The sequence below is a fragment of the Phocoena phocoena genome, chromosome 6 (assembly GCF_963924675.1).
Source record: "Phocoena phocoena chromosome 6, mPhoPho1.1, whole genome shotgun sequence".
In the NCBI taxonomy this organism is placed as follows: Eukaryota; Metazoa; Chordata; class Mammalia; order Artiodactyla; family Phocoenidae; genus Phocoena; species Phocoena phocoena.
In genome coordinates, this window is record NC_089224.1 from 15289741 (window position 1) to 15314367 (window position 24627).

The 24627-nt window shown below is 51.3% G+C and overlaps 1 protein-coding gene across 2 annotated transcripts in view; it reads left to right on the forward strand.

Annotated features, from left to right (window-relative positions):
- Window positions 1–24627, forward strand: part of LOXL2 (lysyl oxidase like 2) — a 102222-nt gene that overhangs the window by 49196 nt on the left and 28399 nt on the right. Inside the window, exons 4-7 of one of the 2 annotated variants that reach the window (XM_065879607.1) lie at window positions 1999–2210; window positions 10031–10253; window positions 13577–13760; window positions 19141–19292. In XM_065879607.1, the coding sequence (XP_065735679.1) occupies window positions 1999–2210; window positions 10031–10253; window positions 13577–13760; window positions 19141–19292 (771 nt within the window). The remainder of the gene's footprint in view (window positions 1–1998; window positions 2211–10030; window positions 10254–13576; window positions 13761–19140; window positions 19293–24627) is intronic. The other variant, XM_065879608.1, reaches the window with a different exon arrangement.

The following is a 24627-nucleotide window of genomic DNA, read 5'->3' on the forward strand; positions in this document are numbered from 1 at the left end:
ATACACTCCACACAACGCACAGACACACAGCCCTGCCACTTGCACATCATCCTGCACACGGACACACACGAGCAGTGCACTCCCACAGAGACACATAGACACACAGACACGTGCAGAGACACACACACACAGACATACTCGTGACACTCAGACACACACACTCACACGTGCAGTGAGTCAGTGGGAGAACAAGGACAGTGACATCAGTTCTAGCGCTTTCTCTTCTTTGAGCCTCATTTCCCACACCTGAGAGCCCACCGGGCTTCCCCACCAGTCATACTTCTGCTGAGGGGATGCTGACCTGAATCAAGACAAGGGTCTGCTGAGCGCCACCCGTCCCCCCCCAACCCGCCCCCAGGGCTTCCTCCCTCTGGGTTCACACTCCATATCTCCCCTTAGTGAGGCTGCGCTGATGCTCTACGGGGGTGGGGCCGTGGCGGGGAGAGAGGCCAGGGGTGGGGGGAAGTGGAGGAAGGCAGGGGCGCGGGGGAGGATCTGTGAATTTAATAAAGTCAGCCTAGCCTGCTTGCCCCGTGAAGCCGCAGGGCTGATGCCACGGCGGTAACTTTCCTTCTGGGCGTCACGTGTTCCTTACATGCTGGAATTCCAGCCTGGCCTCCCGAGGTGGGAGGACAGAGGAGGGAGCTGGCCCACGGGCCAGTGTAGACCTCAGGCCCTTTCTTGCTCACCCCCATCCATGTGTCTTGGTGGCACGGGTCCTGTGGCCTGAATGGGGGCTGTAAAGGATCCAGGATGCAGGCAGGCAAACATAATCCTGCCACTGGCGGCTTTCCTTCCGCTCTGCATGGAAAGGAACCGGGGCCAAATGCCACCACTCCTGGCCCACATACTTTCAGCTGCCTCGCAGGACTGGGGAAGCAGGGCCTGGTTTTGCACCCTGAAGCCAGTGGCAAGGAGACCTGAATCCCTGGGCACCCAAATAATGGTCCTGTTCAAACTCGTGGTTCATTTGCATCCTGGCTGGACGGGCGGGGCTTTGGGCACTCGGGTCGCCGGGTTCCTCTCTGCCAGCACCCCTGCCCAGCTGCACCTGGCCCAGCTCACAGAGCATCTCACGCTGTACCTCAGGTGCTCCCTGCCTCTACGTGGTCTTGGGGAGATCCCTGGAGTCAGCCAGTTTTCTTATCTGGAAAATGGGGATGACAGTAGCTGTAACGACCTCATTCTATTGGGGCAGAAAGAAGAGGGGCTGGAAGTGAGAGATTCTGGAGATCCCATAGTGTTTGGGGGCAGATTGCGTGAGCCTTGGAAAAACATAAAAGAGGTATCACTGGAAATCCCAGGTAGGCCCGTGTTCCTCCACCCACCCTGGCTTCTCGGGGCCCCCTATCCAACCAAATCCCTGGGGCTCGGGTGTAGGCTTGGGGCAGGGACACTGCAGCTCAGTGTCAGGGGTTGGGGAGGGGAGCCCACCCTCGACCCGTAGCCACCCTCCCCTTCTCTCCTGGGATTTTTGCCCTAAAGACTGCCAACCTGGGGGCTATGAGGTAGTGTGCAAGATGGCCCCACCAGCCTCAGAGTGTCTGAGTGTCATCTGCCTGAAACTTCAGTTTTACTGAAGGATTAGCGGGGAGAAACACACACTCACTCCCACGCATGCACACATATGTTTTGGAGTACAATGCAAGCATCCAAGTTATTTTTACTATAGAGCATGAAATTCAAGGAACACGGTCTCTCTTCTGCTCTCGTTTTGAGACCCCTGCAGGAGGCTGCTGCCCTCTGCTGTCTTTGATAAGACAGAGGAGGAGCGTTGGGGTCTCTGATTGCCCAGGTCACACCTGCTCCCCTCCTCCAGTCCCCTCGGCCAGACTGTCTCCCACGCCCGCGTGCTGTTTGCTCGCGGAGAGCGCCCAGGGACCCCCGAGGGCCCGAGGGGAGAGGCAGAGGGGCCAGCAGAGCGCCCAGTCTGCCGTCACCTCTCCACGGCCAGACCAGGAAAGTAACCCCTCTCCTTCCACGCCTCCTCCCTCCCAGAACATGAACATCCAGGTGGAGGACATCCGGATCCGAGCCATCCTCTCCGCCTACCGCAGGCGCACCCCGGTGACGGAGGGCTACGTGGAGGTGAAGGAGGGCAAGACATGGAAGCAGATCTGCGACAGGCACTGGACGGCCAAGAACTCCCGCGTGGTCTGCGGCATGTTTGGCTTCCCCGGGGAGAAGAGCTACAACGCCAAAGTGTACAAGTAAGGAGGCTGTGGGGAGTGCAGCCGGCTGGGCTCTGGCCCTGCCTTGTTGTAGAGTTAGCTCTGCAGTGGCCTGGGCCGCTGCTGTCTCCCCAGCCGGTGATTATTCTGAGCAATCTGGGCCTTGCAGCAACTGTTAGGACATTGAGAAACCGATCGATTTGATTCGGTTCTATCCATCCCCAGTAAATCTTGCAATGCTGTTAGGATTTCCAAAGTTAATATCTCCCAGGGGGAAAAAGAGTGGCTCATAAGGAGACTTGGAGTAATTTGCCCGAGGGGGTGTCCAGGGAGGGGTTTTCAGCTCAGGACAGGCTGGTGTACTGGCTGGTCGTGGGGTCTTCCTAGTTCCTCTAATAAGGATAATAATCGGCTTTACTGAGTGCTTACTACATGCCAGGCAGCTCTGTTTTTAGTCTCTTAAGCTTCACAACACTAGGAGGCAGGGATCTATTTCAGAGTCAAGGGAATGAAGTCAGAGAGGGGTGATAAATCTCGGAAGTGGCTGGAACTTCCCTGGCGGTCCATGGTTAAGACTCTGCGCTTCCACTGCAGGGGGCACGGATTCGATCCCTGGTCCGGGAACTAAGATCCCACATGCTGTGCGGCGTGGCCAAAAAAAAAAAAAAAAAAAAAAAACCTAGGAAGTGGCAGATCCAGGATCCAAACCCAGGTCTCCAGCGACAGGGTCCACACTCCTCGAGTGTAGACTCACTACCTTTTTCCTTTCAAGCCAAGGAGAGAGGTGGCTTCCAAGCCAGGAGACAGGGGTCCCAGCCCCAGCTCTTCTTCCAGATCCCTAGGGTCAGTGTAGGCTGCGTCCCTCCCTGGGCTCATCCTGGCCGCCTCCGGTCGGAGCCCCCGGTCCACCAGTAGGGTGAGTGCTTGGAGGCAAGCTGCCCGGCAGCCCTCAGACATGGCCCAGACCTTCCTGTTTGCACAGGGTGGGATGGGGGCATGCAGGGTGGTCCCCATCTTCTAAACAGTTTGGAGAAGTCCCTCCAGCTGGCCAGCTCCTTCCCTGGAGACACCTTCTCAGCTTTTCCTTCCCATTGGAGCCAAGAAAAGCAAATCCCCTCCCCTGACAGGCCTCCTACCTGCTGGACCCATCAGACCGCCTAGCCTGTCATAGGTCTGAGTCCAGTCCCGGGAGCCGGAAGGCTGCCATGAGCCCTGCCCGGAGCAGGATGGGGTGCCTGAGGCCAGGCAGCACGTGGCTTGTTCAGAGGGCATTTGAAAGCTACCTCCTGAACTGCGGATGGACCGGAGTCCTTTTCTGGCTTTTGAGGAAGGATCTCAGATCCCAGGTCTGTTTTGGCAGCTGGGCCTCACAGGATCCTCTCACGAGCTGGGTTTGAAAACCCCCTCCCTGTTCCTCCTGCTGTGTGTCTGTGGCTTTGCTTTTTCACATGCAGGCAGGAAAAAGGCTGCTAAGTCTGGGAGGCATCCAAGGTGGTGGGAGGTGAGCTGTACTCTCAGCCGAGATGGGAGATGATTAGCAGACACTGGAAACTAGCTCCTGGTCCAGCCCTCTCATATAGAGGGGCGGGGCTGGGGGCTGGGAGGGCGGCAAGGCTAAAACGTTCTCCGTCTCAGCTTGTAGATATCTTACGTGGTATGTTAGTCCCTGGGACGCAGCTGACATTTGGGCCCCAAAAGAGAAAAGCGTGTTGGGGAGAGTTTCCGTGCTTCGGTGGTGCTGTTAGGGATTGAGACGGTAGCTGGTGGGAGGAAGCTGTTAGCGAAAAGCGGTGCCTCCCAGGGCATGTGGGGTCCTCAGAGGTCACCCGGCCCAAGCCCTCAGGCTGCACGGGAGGAGACCCAGGCCTGAAGGGCAGTGGAGTCGGGGGTCGCAAAGCCACTCCTGCCAGAGATGCAGGGCAGCCCGGGCAGGTCTGCTCCAGGGAGAGCTCTCCACACTGCTGCCTCCACCCTCACACCTGCTTCTGCTTTGCTCCACCCTAGAGGCGGGGCCTGGCCACACTGTACAGGTCGCCACCACCGGCTGGCTGGTAAGTCTGAGAACTGGGGCATCACTGGCCTGGAGACGGGTATCTGTGAGCCCTGCTCAGAGACTGAGGACAACAGAGGCCTGGGAGCCAGAGTAGGGGCCACACCCTGCATGGTCCCTGCATCTGGGCCTTCTGGTAGCATCTTTCCCCACCTCCCTTTCACCTTTCCTGCAGCAGCCTGTCTGTCGCTGCTGTTGCTGACCACACCCCCAAGGCAGGTCATGTGGTCTCCCAGGGAGGCCCTTCACCCCAGGAAGGAAATTGTTTTCAAAGTAATTCTATCTGGAGTGGGGTTAGTAATCTCCAGGCACCCACCAGGCCCCTAAGGGACTTTGCAGCCTTGGAAATTCACCTGGGCAGCATCTATGGCCTCTCCACCCTGCCTTCCTCTGCTAACCTGCAGGTCTGGTGGCCTTAGAATTATCCCCAAGGCCGGGACTGCAGCTCTTCATCAGAACCTCTGCTGGCCATCCAGCCTCGACACCCCCGGCCAAGTCAGAAGAGTCCAGTGGGGTTGCCTGCAGGTCCCCCAGAGGCCTCTGCACTCACAGGCTCTCCCCAGAGTGAAGTCTGGGGCTCTCACCAAGGGCTGCTCTGCCATGGGCTGACTCCTATGCTGGACTGGGAAGCTGTGCATACACCTCAAAATTGATAAAGCTGAAGCTTCAGGGCCCCATCCCCAGGGCCAGGAACATTTTGTAGTCATTTTCTTAAAGCAGGATCGCAATATTGATATTGATTTATTGATACGAGCTTACTGAGCAGAGATTCTACATCTAATGTTGCATCTTGCGAGTTAGGAAGAGCTCTAAGACTTTGGTGAGTTGGCTGAAACAGGGACCAAATGGAGGCCTTCCACAGCAAATTATCGAAATGCCGGGGGCTTCCCTGGTGGCGCAGTGGTTGAGAGCCCGCCTGCCGATGCAGGGGACGCGGGTTCGTGCCCCGGTCTGGGAAGACCCCACATGCCGCGGAGCGGCTGGGCCCGTGAGCCATGGCCGCTGAGCCTGCGCGTCCGGAGCCTGTGCTCCTCAATGGGAGAGACCACAACAGTGAGAGGCCTGCATACCGCAAAAAAAAAAAAAAAAAAATGAAATGCCGGATCCACTTTGGTTTCATGTAGAGAAAGGGGTTCAGAGGCTTGGGGAGACTAGAATGTTGGAGTGGATTTGTCATCTAAGACCTACTCTCCCAGAGAGTCCAGAACACAGACTTCTCACCATGACCGTGAGGAATAAGTTTGTGAGGGGAGCCCTGGCATTCTTAAGAGCTCCCTGATTGCTCTTCTCTGTAAGCCAGACCTCAGGGTGGGAGCTGCAGTCACCGCAGGTTGGGAAACCTAAATGCAATGGGGGTAATTGGATCAGGGGCGGCAGGGACCAAGTGACAGCATTCAACGCCAAAAGCAAGATGGGCATGGCTGCTGAAGGACCAGCAGATCAGAATTCTCTGACTCCTGCAGACCTGTGGTATTGACCAGTTGATCTAGTTGGCTGGATCGTGGTGTTCCTAGAAGTGAAACAGGAAGCTTCCTCAATTCCATTTTTTGGGCAGGGGGCACACCGTGAGTCTTGTGGAATTTTAGTTCCCCTGCCAGGGATTGAATCCTGGCCCTCGGCAGTGAGAGCACGGAGTCCTAACCACTAGAACGCTAGGGAAGTCCCTACTCAATTCTTGAAGTGTCAAAGCAGAAGAGTTCTAGGTCAAGAGAACAAAACTCTAACCTGAATCATAAAAGCAGGCCCGGCCTGCTTGAGCCAGACTTGAGCCAGTTTACAGACCCAGAAGCCCTTGAATGAAGAGGAGGCCAGGTCCCCTTGAAGAAGGACTGTGGCATGCTGCCAAAAATGTATACTGTTAATCATTGGCCCAGCCTTCTCCAAAGGAGATCACTGTATGTTGGGCACAAGGAAATAATCAGAACCTTCAGGAACCACTGGACACGGGCTCTGAACTGACACTGATTCCAGGGGCCCAAACATCCTTGGGGCCCACAGTCAGAGTATGGACGTCGGGTGATCAGTGGAGTTTGGCCTCAGGTCCACTCATAGTGAGCCCAGTGGGCCCCTGAACCCATCCGGTGGTTGTTTCCCTAGGTCCAAAATGCACAATTGGAATAGACATAATCACATAGCAGGCAGAATCCCTACGAAGTCTGGCTTCCTCCTTGGCTGGGGGAGAGCCAGGAGGACTTCTCATTTTTCAGTTGAATCGGTTCAGCTCAGTGTTCTTCTAGCCACCCGGCCATCGGGCTAGATACCTCTTTCTTAAGTAGGCTTCCCGCTTGGCCAATGGCTGTCCTGTAACTCCAGTCGCCCACCAATCAGCAGGCCTGGAGCGGGCTGTCCACGCATCCTCCCCAGCGCCTCATATCTGCATCCCCGTATCTCTGCATCCCGGGGGGCCTGTGGGAGTGAATCATGGGGGCGGGGTGGGCTCTGGTGGTGGAAGCCTGTGGAGGATCACGGGCAAGTTCCTGTGAGCTGATGTAAGAGGGCAGTGGGGCTGTCTGGGGAGGAAGGAGCAGCTCTGTGTCTGCCGAGGGTGCTTCGCTCTATATTAAGAGCTCAGTACATCTGTTCCTGGGAGAAGCTTGTGGTCATGGAAATCTGGGAGCTAGAAGATGTTCCAGTCCAGTGAGATCTGACCACTTCTTGTGCAGCTGACATCCCCTGGGTGTATTTGCTCACCCGATGGTAGGGGTGTCATAGCAAGCTGTAACCGCCCCCCAGCCCTGCGACCGAGTGCATTCTCCAGTCTGACGTGGGAGTGTCATGGGAAAGAAGCTGGAGGCTGTGTCCTCAAGTGCAGGGCCCTTCCAGGGAGTGGGATGGGGCAATGGCTCTTGGAATTATTAACAGTCCTCCTATGTAGTCCTGTGCTCTGTCTGTAGCTAGGTTGAGCACACATCCTGAATTTTCCAAGACAGTCCTTTTTTCAAAAAAATAAAATTGGGTGACGGGGGGGCCTCTCCGCGTGGCTTGTGGGATCTTAGTTCCCTAACCAGGGATTGAACCTGGGCCACGGCAGTGAAAGCACCGAGTCCTAACTACTGGACCGCCAAGGAACTCCCAAGATAGTCCTTTTTTTTTTTCAAAGATTCTGTGTCATTGCACCCACAGGTACAGTAGAATTACTACCAGTAGCAATTTTTGATTAAGGAAAGATATCAGCAGCATCTGTAGGGTTTTTCCTTCCTCTTTGTTCATATCCCATTCACTCTGAGACAAAGCAGAAACTTCCAGGGCTGCTGGACCAGCAGGGACAGGACCCTGCTTCTGCCCATCTGGGGCCAACTTGCCCTGGGCGGCCCCTCCTCTGAGCAGTCCAGCAGTGATGCTTGTCCAGTTCTCCCTGGCATCTCACTGGATTCCGCCAATCCGGGATGAGCACGGAGACCCCAAAGACCTGGGACAGCATGAGAGGACAGGGTGTCCTCCCCGCCCTCCTCCTTTTCGAATCCCGCCATCATTCAAGGCCCAGTTCAAACCTACTCTTCCTTGAAGTCGTCCACCATCTCTCTTCTCTCATCTTTCTTTTTTTTCCTTTAACCAGTACAGTTTTTATTTATTTATTTGATAGACACTTAGGCAGCCCTTCCAAGTGCCGGGCACTGTGGTTAAGTGCTTTATAAGAATTAACTCATTTAACGATCCTAAAAATCTGATGAAGTAGATCCCTCTGCTGCATCTGATCTGGAGATGGGGAAACTGAGGCACAGTGACCTTTCTGTTAACCAATTCATTACCTACTGGTTGGTTATCATTTTAGAAAAAACTTTGACTCACCTTGATCCGTATTCTGCCTTCCAAAAAACAAAACCATAAAAACACACAACGCAGGCTAAGAGCTTACCTAGGATATGGTATGGAGACAACCTCAGCCTCACTGACTCCTGGGTGAAGAATTTTTTTTTTAAAGGATAAAGATGGTAATTTAATAATGATAAAGGGGTTAACTCATCAAGAGGACATAACAATCTGAAATGTTTATGCACCGAATAGCAGCTCTTCAAAACACATGAAGTAAAAACCGACAGAACTGCAAGGAGAAATAGACAAACCCACAATTATAGCTGGTGATTTCAGTTCTACTCTCTCAATAATTTATAGAACGAGTAAGGGTATAGAAGACCTAAACAACACTATCACCCAATTTGACCTGTTTGGCTTTTAGAGAACACTCCACTCAACAACAGCACTATGCAAACTTTTTTCAAGTACACATTCAAACAAAACATAGCCTAGCTAGAGCATAAAATATGCCTGGACCATAAATTACGTCTCAATACATTTTAAATGATTCAAGTCATACAAAGCGTATTCTGTGAACATGATGGAATTATGTTAGAAATCAATAACAGAAAGATATCTAGAAAATTCCCAAGGACTGGAAACTGTATGCCCAGTTCTAAATAACCCTTCTGTCATAAAAGTAATCAAAAGGTAAATTAAAAAGTATTTTGGCCTGAATTAAAATGAAAACACAGTATCTCAAAATACTTAGAGGGAAATGTATACTCCTAGAAAGGTATCAAATCAATGACATCAGCTTTCACTCTAAGAAACTAAAAAAAAAAGAGCAGATCTGTGGCTGAGTTTCATCACCATTATAATTTCCATGACGAAACCAAGTCTACTTTGATTCAGCAGAGGGGGTAATTTAAGTCTGTTCTCGTTGCTTCTCGTTGGATTCACATCTTTAATTTTGTCTATCAATGGGAGAGAGTTTCACACTCAACTTGTCCTGCTAATTGACAAAGGGAAATAAAGGCAGGGGACAACAAGTCAGCATGCTGAAGATATCTGAAGAATTTGGGTGACCAACCCTTCTGATTGCCCAGGACTGAGGGGTTTCCTGGGACCAGGGGTCCCATCTCTTTTATTTATTTATTTATTTATCTATCTATTGAAGTATAGTTGATTTGCGATATTCTGTTAGTTTCAGGTGTACAACGAAGTGGTTCGGTTATATATATATTCTTTTATATATAACTTTTCTTCATATATACATATAAAACTGAAGATTATTTTCCATTATAGGTTATTACAGCATACTGAATATAGTTCCCTGTGCTATACAGTAGGTCCTTGTTTTTTATCTACTTTATATATAGTCGTGTGTATCTGTTAATCCCAAATCGTAATTTATCCCTCCCCCCTTTCCCCTTTGGTAACCATAAGTTTGTTTTCTATGTCCGTTGAGTCTGTTTCTGTTTTGTATATGAGTTCATTTGTATTATTTGTTTAGATCCCACATATAAGTGATACCATATAATATTGGGTTGGCCAAAAATTTTGTTTGGGTTTTTCCATAACATCTTGTCTTTCCCTGTCTGACTTACTTCACTTAGTGTGATAATCTCTAGGTCCATCCATGTCACTGCAAATGGCAATATGTCATTCTTTTTTTATGGCTGATATTCCGTTGTATTTGTCTCTCTTAGATCCCTTTCTGCATTTTGTATTTGTAGACTTTAGTATTATCTCACTACACTCGGTTAGTCCCTTGTCTTCTAGAATGCGAGCTTCCCGTGGACAGGAGGCCACCACTGCCCTTCCGGGTCCTGCTCCGCGGTGCCCAGCGCGGGCCCAGCATGACCAAGGGTTCAGTGAGTGCCGGCAGGTGCACCCTGCAGAGCTCTGTCTGGAGTAGGACTGAATCCCAAGAGCAGGGACCGTGCCTCTCTGGTCCCACCACCAGATCCCCAGCAGCTGGCACAATGGCTGGTCCAATGCCCAGTTATGGAAGAAGGGAGGGGTGGGCACCATGATGCCTTGGTCACCTGCCCCGTCTTACCTTCTGCAGAATGTTTGCCGCCCGCAAGAAGCAGCGCTATTGGCCATTCTCCATGGACTGCACAGGCACGGAAGCCCACATCTCCAGCTGCAGGCTGGGTCCTCAGGTGTCGCTGGACCCCGTCAAGAATGTCACCTGTGAGAATGGGCTGCCGGCCGTAGTGAGTTGTGTGCCTGGCCAGGTCTTCAGCCCTGATGGACCCTCAAGATTCCGGAAAGCCTACAAGCCAGAGGTGAGGATGGGGCAGGTGATTTGTCCACTTGGCACCTGAGGGGGAGGCCTGGTGGTTAAGGGAGCAGAGAGGGACCCCCAAGAGACAGCAAGGAAATGAAGACCACTTTTCTAGAGGGCAGAAAGGCAGAGGACACCCGTCAGGGCCAGCCTCTCCGATAGATGCCACCTCTAGGGTGTGACAAGAAGCTGAGCCCCTGCCCCTAATCATTAGCACCCCTACCTGTCCTTCTACTGCTGCTCTATTCTGAGGCCAGTGTCCCCTTTGTGGGGGAAAGATACACTGGAGAGGAACATGACTCATTACTGACGTCAGAGGCTCCGTGTGGACCGCATGAAGGGTGGGAGTGGCCACGTGGGGCTCCTGCACAATTCCCAGAGGAATCAAGCATCCTGGAGCCTTTGGAAAAACGATCCAACCGTCAAGAGCACGTGAAATCAGCAACTTTCCAACAAGTTTTGGTTTATTCTGCAACAGAAATGGTCACAATTTTTAAAAGCTGTCACCGTGATAGTAAATGGAAACGTGCCATCACCACGTCTGTGTTATCTGTACCCGTTATCACGTTATACGTTTGTGAACCAGCCAGTGTGTGTGCGTGTGGGTGTATTCAAGAGATGTCAGTGTACGTCTGTTCACATCAATTACATCCCCACTTCAACTGACTGATTCCTTAGGACAAGCGAACTAGCCCAACCATTGGCAGGCTTGACACATCCTCTGAAGACGAGAAAGTGCACTATTCTGTCTTCCCTTGAAAATCTTAGGCAGCTTTTCTATTTCCTACGCTCCTCTTTTCATGTATCCGCAAAGTGTCTCTGTGATTTGCATACTCTGAAAACTGCTAATACGGGCCTGTGGGTGGGAAGAGCACCTGGAAAGAGCAGAGGGATGGGTAGGAAAGAGAGCTAATCATTTAGTAGAGATTGATTCCCTGGATCAGATGAAACCTAATTACTTGGCAATCAGTCCCCTGGGCCAGGACAGGTTCCAAGTCAGCTCCGATTGCATTAGGGGTTAAGACGAGAGAGTAAACTCTGATGGGGGCAGATGGTGTGTCAGGCGGGTCCAGGTAGTGGGGTGGAGTGGAAGGCAGGAGTAGCAACCCCTCCCCAAGCCGAGGCAGCCTCATTCCGTGTCGACTGTCCCTTCTCCATGTCTCTCCCCCTATCTACCCCCCTGCCCTCTCCAATCTCTCCTGTCCATCAGCATCTAATGACCTGTTCTTGGACAGGGGCTGATAACACTCATCCAGTGGAATCGAGAAACCCGGGCAGGAGCCAGTAAGCCACACTGGGTGCCCCCTCCCAGGCTGGGGTGGCATATTTGGACAAAAGAAGAACCCTTAAACAAAAGGAGTGAAGTGAACACAGCAAGCCCAGGCATCAACCGGAGGGTGTGGGAACTCTTTGGGGCGTCTTCCTGGCACTTCCGTCCGGAAGCCAGCCCTGTCCCCCTCAGTCCCCACCAGGGCCTCCAAACTGCACAGACCTGACCACACATCACACGTGAGCAGCCAGGCCACACAGGCATGCCTGCAGCCCCTCACTCCCCCCCCCACTGCCACGTGATTTGATAGCCACATCCTTTCTACAGCCTCAGCCTGAGCCTCTGAGCTTTCCTCATGTGTCATCCAGAATACCGGGTCCTACTGTTTTGGAATTCCTCTTACTGTGTGGTTGAAAGTAAAGGAATCAAGCTCATACCAAACCAATTCCAAAAAAAAGAGCAGGCAAGGCTTACATCACATTTTCCCTTGGTTTCTTTCTTTCCTCCAGGGCCAGCTGACTCATCCTGGCCTCTGCTAGATAGGGTAAGGTTATCTGGGACTCTGCCTTACGCCTGAGTCACGGATGGTCCGCTGCATGGGAAGGGGGCCCTGACATCCAGCTAGAGAGCTTAGGAAAGGAAATGGGGGAAGGGAGAGGTCATGGTTCTGCAACAGTCAGGGGCTGGGGCCAGCAGTTGTATTTGTCTTGTTTTCCAAAGCTAGACTAAAGTTTCTCGAAGCCAGTGTGGGGTTTGCACCCCTCCCTGTCCCTCTTTTCTTCTCCCTCTAGTGCCAGGGTCTGTCCCTGAGGTCTGTGAATCTGGGTGAGGACCTTGGCTGGAGGATGGAGACACAGGCTCTTGTTTGATGCCTTGGCCCTCGAGATGACTGCTGTATGTTAATGCTTGAAAAACACCACCTCCAGCCAGGCCTGCCTCGTCCAGACCATCAGTGGGTGCGATGAAGGGAGTCCGGGGCTGCACAGGCCAGAGTAGAACAATGACTCTGGTCTGATCCAACACACACAGAAGGGCTGCATAGTCACCCCTCTCTCCTTCTGTATTGAATCAAATGGCATCAGCAGTAACTCAGAGCCTCACAGCCTTCTGAGGTCCCCACCCCAGCACACCACACACACACATGCATGCACAGAAACGGATGCAAAGCAGGGTATGTGGGCAGATGGAGTCAGATGACCCGTCTCCCATCTTGTAAGGTGTAATCCAACGGGATTAGGATGCGGCTGGAGAGCAGGTCTTACTCCCGTGCAATTAAATAAGCCCCATAAGGTGATTAAGGCTTCCAGGCTGTCAGTGAGCAAGTAGGCATAGCTAAACTATAACCACCTACTCTCTGCATATCTGGTGGGGCTGCATCTTCTGAAGAGTTGGGCTGATCTAGACGTGGAGTAGAATCGGAGTGGCGCAGCTGGAGTGGTGACGGGACCGATGTGGGACGTCACCAGTGGGAGGCTCCCCACCCCCGTGCCACGGCCCATCCCCAAGTCTTGGCCGCCTCAGTGGGGCCCCGCCCGCTCACTCTCCGTCTTCTCTCTCCTGCCTCTCTTCCGCCTGCAGAGCAGTATCCTTGTGGTTGGTCCGTTTTAGCGCCCTGGAACCTCCCCCGGGGCTAGACCACAGCACGCTGTTACAAGCAGGATAGAGCTATGATCCATTTGGAGTCTGCAGACTTTGGGGGTAGGAGGTTCTTTCTGTAGCTCTGAAGCTTGAGGTTGTGGAGTGAGGGGGTGGAGGGAAGTGTTGGTGTTCAGGTCGTCGAGCAAGTATGGGGTGGGGTGATCAGCTGATGAGGGCCCCTGATGGGCTCCCCAGTGGTCCAGGACGAAATGTCCACGAGAAGGCTGCAAAGGGAGCGCGCCGCCGAGCCGACCACGCAGATTGAGCATGCGCGCCTCCACCCCTCCGCGGGCACACACACATCGAGCGCTGTCGGCTCCTAGCCGGGCCCGGGTGCCGGCCCCGGGTTGGGAGTGGGGAGGGGCTGGGGAAGGAGGGGAGTGAGCTGCGCTCAGCAGGACCGTGTGTCTCTTCAGCAACCCCTGGTGCGGTTGAGAGGAGGTGCCAATGTCGGGGAGGGCCGCGTGGAGGTGCTCAAGAACGGAGAATGGGGTACCGTCTGCGACGACAAGTGGGACCTGGTGTCCGCCAGCGTGGTCTGCAGAGAGCTGGGCTTCGGGAGCGCCAAAGAGGCCATCACAGGCTCCCGGCTGGGGCAAGGTAAGGCGTGGGAAGGACGTTCTGTGGGCTCTTCACGGAAAGTGTCACATGGGGAGTCCGGTGGGGGCTGGCTGGCCTCATCCTTTCCAGGCTCTTCCTGCTTTGCCTCCTCCCTCCAGCAGCTGCTTCTCTGTTAGACAATCCCAGGCCTCTCCCCAGGCAGTTGGAGCTGGAAGGGCCTTAGGGAATATTGAGTGCCCATTTTATGGATTTGGAAGCCGAGACCTAGAGAAGGAAGTAAACGACCAAGATGAGACAGCATATTAGCACCCAATGAATATTCTAGTGGAGGTCTACCCAACTCCTGACCCAATGCTCCCCACAGCCCCTCTGAAAAAGCTGGAATTTCCAGGTCCTTCCCCCAGGAGAAGACCTCAGAATTGATGAGGCTATGGACCACGCCGGGCACAAAAGAATCCTGCGTGTCATCTTACTTTTCCACCCTGAGTTAGCACCACAAACGTTCTCTCCCTGCCGCCAGAGACTGGGAACAGGATGCCCTGCTCCCCATGTCATGAGGTGCTAACAAAAGAAGGGGCCTGGTTTTTATTAAGTGTCTCAAACAAATCTTTCCTCTGAGCAAAGAACAAGAGTATAGGAGGCTTTCAAGCAGGTCACCCTGTTGAGAGGAAGGCTGTCAACATGACATGGCAACACAACAGATAACTTCCCCTCCCGACCCCCATGAAGACCAGTGCCCCGTGCCAGCCCTGGTCCTGCAGAGGGTGGGGTCTTTGGCGCAAACAGACTCTGCAGCCCAGCGAGCGTCCAGCGCCCCACCCCACCCCACCCAGGGGGACTTTGTGTGTTGATCAAAGGAAACCAGTCATCTGCAGGAATCTTTTCAGTGTTGACCCCCAGGGAGGCTGCTGCAGACCGGGGGCTGCCATGGTTGGGAGGGAGTGGGGAGGGAGGAGAGTGGGCTGCAGACGAGGGTGGGCTGTCCTATCCCGTGAGGAGAGGATGTCTCCACACTGTCAGAAATAACACCATCACCCCATAGAAAGGAGTATGGTGAGGTCATTGGCCACAACCTGGAGGAAACAACAGCCCAGTGGACCCTAGAGACAGTCTTGGAATCATAGATGGCGCTGCTACAGAAGAACTCAGAGGTCATCTCGTACAACAGATGAGGAATCTGAGGCTCTGGAGAGCGAGCCTGAGGTCACACCTATAGTTAGTGGCAGAGAAAGATTGAAACTCGAGTCTTCTAACTCTCAGATGTGGGCTTCTCCCTTCTACCCACCTGTCTCAGCCTGCTCACATTCAGAGCATCTCTACCTCCAGTCCCTGCGAGCTTCCTGGGGTCTACTGAAGTTTGAGGGTCTAGGGTGGACTAGAACGTTGCTTCGTGCCAGCTGTCAGTGACCCAGTGACAATCTTTCCCCTCCCCTGTCGTGGTGAGCTCTTTGCGGTTCCCTTGAATCTCGAATATTCCCACAGTCCATTGTCCTAATTGGCTAACGTGTTGGTTTGTGGTCTCCCCAGGCCTACAGGACAAAGACCACTCATTCTGAGGAGGAAACAAGCCCCAGATGACATAAACATTCCATTTATCATGGGTGTGTGCTATTTGACCTAATTATTTCAGTGCCCAGAGCAGCCAAAATTTTCCCAGGGCCCACGGGGCTCTGGGAGAAAGAGACATTTGGCATTTTCAATGCTGTCCTTGAAAGAACCATTGGATGATTTATCATCTCCTGCCACATTGGGCAGGTCAACTCTGGTAGGCAGAAAGGGAAAAGTCCACATTTGATGTCAAGCCACAGAGCGGTCAGGGTCCATCCTCAGCCCTGCCTCTAGCTGGTGGACCAAGTTACCACACCCGCAGCGAGGGTAGTGCAAGGGCAAGTGCTGAGGGGCGGGCAGTCTGAGTCCTGGTCCTGGCCCTGCCACCTACACGCTCGGTGAGCTTGAGCAACCTTCTGGGTCTCAGATCCTTTCCTGGATTCACGGTGTCTGAGGTTCTGTCTGTCCAGCCTCCTGGGATTCTGAGACCTGTTCTTATCACCAGCATGGATGTTAGGTCAGAGTCAGGCACTGTGCTTTGTGTTCTGAGATCCCCTGTACACATCTGAACTCCAGCTGCCTGTTCACACAACTGGCTCCCACTATGCCTGGCTCATAGTCTTCTGGAGACATTCATTTTATCAGGAATGAATGAATGAGGGACTTCCCTGGCAGTCCAGTGGTTAGGACTCCACGCTTCCACTGCAGGGGGCACGGGTTGGATCCCACAAGCCTCGCGGTGTGGCCAAAAAAAAAAAAAAAAAAAAAAAGGAATGAATTAGTTCCAGTTGCATAAGTAGGGTGAGCTGAACAAACACTTGGTAAAGAAATTCCAACACTCCAGACCCACGCTGTCCAACAGACATATAATGTGCGCCACATATGTAATGTTAACATTTTCTAGTAGCCATGTAAAGAACAAATAAAAAGAAACATGAAATTCATTTTAATAATCTATTTTCCTTAATATTATATATAATATTTCCAAAATATTATGATTTCAACATGTAATCAATATAAATGCTCTTGATGAGATAGTTCACAGGTAGGGTACTGACTCTCTGAAATGCAGGATGCGTTTTGCACTTACAGCCCATCTTGGTCTGGATTGGCCACATTCCAAGGGCTCGGCGAGGTGGCAGCTGCTGCGCTGGACGGGGCAGCTCCAGAGCAGTGCCTTTCAAACCCTTTTGCTTGAAACCGCCCATCAGAAATACTGACAGCACATGCAAGTAAAGCCGAAACATAAGTCTCTGGAAACAATGCTTGCCTTTATAACATGTAAAAGGCTGGGCGTTGTCCTAGTCTATTCTACTGTGATCTTCAAAATCTGATGGCAACCTGCAGAGTTGTGGGTCCCAAGTCCATAACATCGTTCTAGCAGGTTGGACATGGAGTCATCATCACCGTCACCAACACCATCATCATTACCGCCGGTACCATCATCACTGTCTTCATTGCCATTATCACCATCATCACTACCCCCACAGTCATCGAACAAGCCACTGCTCTAACTGGATACTCAAATCCAAGGTTGCTCTGTGTTTCTGAGCCCATCTTAATTCATGAGCTGTGGCCCTGCTTGCTTCAGAGTCTCTGTTGGGGATCTGTATTTTGCATAGCCTTTCTGCTCAGAGTCCTTGGATATCTCTGGCCATAGTGACTGATGTGTCTTTATAAATTTTATAAAATTCCAAGGAATTGGAAGCTTCATCATTTATGAATTTCCGAGGAAATGGAAACTTGGCTCTTACCTGTCACAGTGGGTTGCTCCTGGAATTTAATTTTGGGGCTCAGTGAGCCTAGATACCTCAATTCCTCTGTGAGTCCCCAGCACCTGGCACAGAGGCTGACGTCAGAAGGGACTTAGTGAAGCCAAGGACATCCATTCAGATGCTGCTAGCAACACTTCCTGTTTGCCAGGCTCTTGTCGGGAATTCACAAGGCACCCAGACATAGTGCCTGCCCTCGTGGGGCCTCCGACCCAGTGGGAAGCAGACAGACATTGAACAGGGAGGCGCTTGAGTGCAGTGCGAAGCAGAGTGCTCAGTGGAGGCTACCCGAGGGGACCCAGCTTAGATGTGGCCCAGAAAGGTTGTGCCGTCAAAGTGGCATCAAAGCTGAGCCCTGAAGGATGAGCAGGAGTTCGCTGCTGAGGAGGGGGAGGAAGAAGGTCCAGGCGGAGGGAAATGCTTGGCTCAATGGAACAGCCAAAGGGAGGCTGGTGTGGCCCAGCTAGGGAGGAGCAGGCAAAGCTGCAACGCTAAGTGGAGGCCTATCTCTGGTCGGACCATTTGGGGACTGTGGATTTTACCCTGAAGTGCAGTGAGAAGCCATCACAGGGGTTTAAGACAGGGGGTGACATGATTCAATGTGCATAAGAAAAATCTCTTGGGCTGTGCGTGGCAAATATTTTGGACTAAGAAAGCCGGAGAGAGACTAGAGGCTATTTCATTCATCCTACTGGGAGATGACAGGGTTGGACTAGTGTCGTGGTGGCAGAAATGAAAAGCACTGAGATTTGGGGGGAGCGAACAGAACATGGTGAAGGATTGCTTGTCTGTGATAAAGGAGAAGGAGACGGTGCCTCTGGGTTCTACTGAGAACGGCCAGGTAGATGGAGGTGCCACTTCCTGAGATGGGGAGGTGCTGGTGGAAAAACAGACTGGAGAAGGCCCTCCTGCTGGAATTAGAAAGGACAGAAGCAGATGAGTCTTTCAAGAAGTTCTCCCTGAAGGGAAGGAACGTGACAGGCCAGAGGGAGGTGTAGGATCAGGGGAGGGTCATTGTAAAGATGGGAGATTTTTAGCACGTTTGGGTGCTGAGGGACCGACCCGAACCAGAGGAGGCTGGCAAGGACCAGGAGAGAGAGGAGAACGCAGGGCAAGACAGGGTCCAAGGTGGGCTTCCAGGCAGTCAGGAGCTCCCGGAAAGAACTGGACTTGGATCCATCTTGATGGGCTAGACAGAGGAGAGGTGGGTCTGTGAGCTGAGCTGAGCTGAATGCCGGACAGACAGAATTCCCTCTCCCCAGCAGTGGGAGGCTCCCCCTTGTCACCCCGGTGCCTGTAAGAGAAGATTCCCGCATGCACACTAGAGGTCCTTGCTGAATGTCTTCCGTCTGCCCTTACAGCTCCACTCTCCGCCTTGCCCACATGGTCCAGGGTCCTGGGAGGCAGGCTTGGATGTGGCCAGCTGAGAGCCCTGGGGGAGACTGGAGGTGGGGAGAGTGGAGGGGTCAGGTCTTTACTCTCCTGTGGGCCACTGTGTCCCTCCACGGAGGGTAACGGCTCTTCAAAGTTGGCCTCCCCACATGGCTTTTTTGCTCTCCTGGGCCAGATATTGGCACCCTCCTTTTACTCCTGCAGGCCTGGGGGTGGCCTCTGTGCCCCAGGGTTATTAGCCCACAAGTACTGGACTGTCCACTGTGATTTTGTGATTTCCCCACGCTCTGTCCACACCTTTATTTTTAAAATCTCTTTCTCTAACTCAGATCATCCAGTTTGAGAATGCCATCTCTTTCCTGCGGGGAGCCTGACTGCACAATGACAGTCACCCCTTTCGCATTCATCAGTGCATGGAATGTTGTCCTCTAGTCCAACCCCTTTATTTCAGTGAGAAAACGATATTCAGAGAGGCTGAGTTGGTCAAGGTCACACAAGTTAGTAGCAACTTTTGTTTCTTCTCATGGAAGAAATGATTCCCAAGACAAGAAAAAATTCTCTCCAGGTAGAAGAGGGCTTGGTCATCGAGCTGATTATAGGAGGTGGTTGGGAGGATTTTGAGGATGGGAGAGGCATGTTCTTATTGTCTGGAACTTTCTTTCCCATCCTAGAAGCTTTCATAGCCTATGTGCATTTTCCATCCCCAGGGATAGGACCCATCCACCTCAATGAAATCGAGTGCACCGGGAATGAGAAGTCCATCATAGACTGCAAGTTCAATGCTGAGTCTCAGGGCTGCAACCATGAAGAAGATGCTGGTGTGAGATGTAACATCCCCGCCATGGGCTTCCAGAAAAGGGTAAGGAGCCTGGACTCCCAGAGGGAGCTCTGTTATATTTTGGTCACTGAAGCCCCAGAAAATGTAGACCAGATGGCCTCAGTCTAAAGCTTTCCAACAGGTGGTAGAAGGGTGCCCTGATGATGAGCTCAGAAAGTTGTCAGGCTCTGCTGCTCTCACTGTTGGTGACCGTCACCAACAGTGACAGGAGGAGGGAAATGCAGAGACACATGGATGAGCTCTGCTGGCCTTACTGGCAGATGCTGGGGATCCACTGTGCGCCATGCCCTGCACTGGGGCTGGACATACAGGGTGATTGTAACTCAATCCTTCCTGCGAGGGATTCAAGGTCTACAGCACCTGTGGTGCCCTTGGCAGAAGCCCTTTCCAAGAACCCAGAGGAACCACATTACAGCAGGTCTGCGAATCACACAGATCTAAGCACAATACAGATAGTATCTGGGGACCGAAGACTGTGTGTTGGCTTCCAGAGGGAAAGAAAAGGGAACCTTTACAGCGTGATGTCCGAGACACATCCCTCCCTTCCTGAGATGGGGTCTCTAAACACCTGCATCGTGTCCCCTCATGTGGGTGACCTTTCCCACAGGGGTAGCCAACGGGATGAACTCCTCTTTGCCAGGAGGTCATCTATCCAATCCTACAAAAAGGCCCGGTAAACCCTATTTAATGCTCTTCACTAAACCATGAATTTGGTACAGGGCTGGCACATTGGAAGAACTTCTTGAAGGCTTATTTTTTAAATGAGCAAATGCAGACACATCAGGGTACAGAGTGGCTCCCCAGCCAGGTGCCTGCTCTGACAGTGATTCTTGACCTTGGCACCAGCATGTCAAAGGCACCACTGGATCGGTCAGCCACAACAGTTCACCGCCCAATGGGGCCAAAAATGTGAACCCAACAGCCCTCAGCCAAGCCAGGCATTTGCTTGGGGGTAAGCAGGAGCGTGGGCCACAGCCCCACGGCTGCAGGGAGGGCTTGCCGTCTGTAATTGCTGAGCAGCGTTCCAAGAAGGCCATAACAGAGCTGTAAAAGCTGACGTGCCAAGAGTCCCCGTGTGCTGGGGCACCATTCTCTTCAGACAGATCGGACTTGGGTGGAATGGGGTTTTCAACGCAAAGGAAAGACCTAGGCCAAAGAAAGTGAAGTTTTCCAGAAGGGTTTTATGGTGGGTGGAGCTGAGCTTGCCCATGTGGCCGGTCATGCCAGTGGGGACACCACACTCGCAGCACAAACAGCCCTCGCCCTTTCATGGGCCCTCCAGGCTCTAAAAGATGAGCCCAGTGCTCAAGCACAGGGCATGGGAGAGTTGCACGCCTGGATCTGCCGTTTCTATCCCCCGGGAAGGAAAAGAAGGATGTCACCTCTGAAAGAAATCCCTGTGGGCTGTGTGAGCCGTCTCCCATGGCAGTGGGCCAGGCTTCTGCAGGGCCTGCCTTGGGGCTCCCAAGGGCATTGGTAACGCCACTGAGCAGAAAAATCAAGACTCCCAAGCTTTATTACTGTGTTAGTTTTCTGGGGCTGCCATAGCAAAATACCACAGACTGGGTGGCTTAAACAATAAAAATTGATATTCTCATAGTCTGGAGGCTGGAAGTCCAAGATCAAGGTGTCGGCAGGGTTGGTTTCTCTTGAGGCCTCTCCCCTTGGCTTGCAGATGGCCGCCTTCTCACTGTGTCCTCACATGGCCTTTCCTCCGTGCACACACAACCCTGGTGACTCTTTCTCTTCTAAGGAAACCAGTCCTGTTGGATTAGGGCCCATCCATATGATCTCATTTAACCTTAGTTACCTCTTGAAAGGCCCTATCTCCAAGTGAGTCACATTTGGACTAACATGGGGGTTAGGGCTTCAGCATATGAATTTGGGGGGTGACACAAGTCAGTTCATGACAATCACGCACTAGCTGATTCCTTAATTAATCTCTTTAAGGGTTCAGTTTCTCCTCAGAAAATAAAGAGGTGAGAGAGGTGATTCCTAGCTTCCCTTCCAGCCCGCAGTTCATTAGGAAATTGACTTCTCTATTGAATGACTAATAAAACTCAGAGACTTGGAACCGGGTGGTTTTGTCCATCCAGCCACAGCAGAGCTGCGTTTCTTTCATTGCTGGGGTGAGACGCCAAGGCAGGGAGGCTCTGGGACTGGCAGGTGGGTTTACCAGGCGAGCTAATCCACGCAGGGGCCCTGGCACCTTTGCTGACCTCTAGTTCCCTTCTGAACTGTGAACCTGGCCCTGACTGGGTAGCAGGACCAAGCCCACATGTGGAATGTGAGTTGGAGAATGCCCGTGCTTGCTTTCATGTTAACATCTGGGTTGCGTTACCTCACTTCCTACCCGCCGCCTCCAAAAGTAGGTGTGGGACTGGTGAACCACAACGTTATCAAAACACAGGGCGGCCTCACCATGCCCCACTGGCTGGAAGTGGGTGTTTTGTTTTCCCTATTCACGCTCAGAAAACTTCAGCTGCCTGCACCACTCGCTTCTTTCAAACCCCATACTGCTGCCACCGAGAATCAAAGGAATAGGAAAAAAGAAATACCTTGGGTTGTTTTTAAAAAAAACAGTGGAGGAGGATTGACCTCTCCTGGCATCCTTGAAAGGTGATGAGGTGGAGAGGGTGCAGGCCAGAGGCTCCTGGCTGACCCCGAGGCCTCTTGGGGTTCCACCAATGCTGGTAGAGTCAGAGCATTGAGCCAGGCTGCTTCCAGAATGGGACACCCAGGACAGGGGCCCTGGAAATAGAGAGTTGTGTCCTGGGCTGAATTTGAACGTCATGGCTGGCCTCTTTTGTTCCCTCCAGAGTTTTCTAGAAAATGAGAAAAGGCCTCCAATGCATCTTGAGGTACCTGGATTCCTCCCGGGGTGATGGAACCCTGCTCCCTGTTATGGAGGCTGCTCCAGGCTTGCTTAGCCTTGGATGCACGGCCACAGCTTGGAGCTTTGGGAAGTGCTTCAAGGAGAGGCCCCAGCTCGCCACTGGCGACTCCAAGTTTTCCTTGCCCCGGAGTCAGTGTGCACCCACATTCTTCAGCCAGAGCCTCTCAGACTTCTGTTGGCTCTAAAACCTAGGACAGGAGCACATGGCCAACAAACTCTGGCTGCACAGGCAGTGCTGGACAAAGGACAGGGACCCTCCCAGAGAGAGCCCTTGAGACAGGAGCCTTCGCACTGAGACTTAATCTTGGGGCCCCAGTGCTCTCTGGTAGTGGGACAAACTGTGAACTGTGGGTTCTTCAGGCTCCCCCATCTTCATCTTTCACTGACCTTGGGGCAACAAAATGAAGTCAGTTTTGGGAGGCGATGGCCTATGAAGGGGGTAGCGGAGGTAGCTATCATCCCCCAGTGCAGTCAGTAACACAGGGCACAGTCCATAGGGAGATAAAAAATAATGATAAACCCAATCAAAACTTATTCTGCTTTCTTTTTTAAATTTTATTATTTTTTTTGTACAGCAGGCTATTAGTTACCCATTTTATACATATTAGTGTACATATGTCAGTCCCAATCTCCCCACCCCACCCCCACCACTTCCTCCCCTTGGTGTCCATACGTTTGTTCTCTACATCTGTGCCTCTATTTCTGCCCTGCAAACCGGTTCATCTGTACCGTTTTTCTGAGTTCCACATATTGCGTTAGTATACGATATTTCCTTTTCTCTTTCTGACTTACTTCGCTCTGTATGACAGTCTCTAGATCCATCCACGTCTCTACAAATGACCCAATTTCATTCCTTTTTATAGCTGTGTAATATTCCATTGTATATATGTACCACATCTTCTTTATCCATTCGTCTGTCGATGGGCATGTAGGTTGCTTCCATGACCTGGCTATTGTAAATGGTGCTGCAGTGAACATTGGGGTGCATGTGTCTTTTTGAATTATGGTTTTCTCTGGTTATATGCCCAGTAGTGGGATTGCTGGGTCATATGGTAATTCTGTTTTTAGTTTTCTAACGACCCTCCATACTGTTCTCCACAGTGACTGTATCAATTTACATTCGCACCAACAGTGCAAGAGGGTTCCCTTTTCGCCACACCCTCTCCAGCATTTGTTGTTTGTAGATTTTCTGATGATGCCCATTCTAACTGGTGTGAGGTGATACCTCACTGTAGTTTTGGCTTGCATTTCTCTAATAACTAGTGATGTTGAGCAGCTTTTCATGTGCTTCTTGGCCATCTGTATATCTTCCTTGGAGAAATGTCCATCTAGGTCTTCTGCCCATTTTTGGATTGGGTTGTTTGTTTTTTTAATATTGAGCTGCATGAGCTGTTTATGTATTTTGGAGATTAATCCTTTGTCCGTTGATTCGTTTGCAAATATTTTCTCCCATTCTGAAGGTTGTCTTTTCGCCTTGTTTACAGTTTCCTTTCCTTTGCAAAAGCTTTTAAGTTTCATTAGGTCCCATTTGTTTATTTTTGGTTTTACTTCCATTACTGTAGGAGGTGGATCAAAAAAGATCTTTCTGTGATTTATGTCAAAGAATGTTCTTCCTATGTTTTCCTCTAAGAGTTTTATAGTGTCCGGTCTTATATTTAGCTCTCTAATCCATTTTGAGTTTATTTGTGTGTATGGTGTTAGGGAGTGTTCTAATTTCATTCTTTTATGTGTAGCTGCCCAGTTTTCCTAGCACCACTTATTGAAGAGACTGTCTTTTCTCCATTGTATATCCTTGCCTCCTTTGTCATAGATTAGTTGACCATAGGTGTGTGGGTTTATCTCTGAGCTTTCTATCCTGTTCCATTGATCTATATTTCTGTTTTTGTGCCGGTACCATATTGTCTTGATTACTGTGGTTTTGTAGTATAGTCTGAAATCAGGGAGTCTGATTCCTCCAGCTCCGTTTTTTTCCCTCAAGAGTGCTTTAGCTATTCGGGGTCTTTTGTGTCTCCATACAAATTTTAAGATTTTTTGTTCTAGTTCTGTGAAAAATGTCATTGGTAATTTGATAGGGATTGCTTTGAAACTGTAGATTGCTTTGGATAGTATGGTCATTTTCACAATATTGATTCTTCCAATCCAGGAACATGGTATATCTCTCCATCTGTTTATATCATATTTAATTTCTTTCATCAGTGTCTTATAGTTTCTGCATACAAGTCTTTTGTCTCCCTAGGTAGGTTTATTCCTAGGTATTTTATTCTTTTTGTTGCAGCTGTAAATGGGAGTGTTTCCTTAATTTCTCTTTCAGATTTTTCATCATTAGTGTATAGGAATGCCAGAGATTTCTGTGGATTAATTTTGTATCCTGCAACTTTACTAAATTCATTGATTAGCTCTAGTAGTTTTCTGGTGGCATCTTTAGGATTCTCTATATATAGTATCATGTCATCTGCAAAG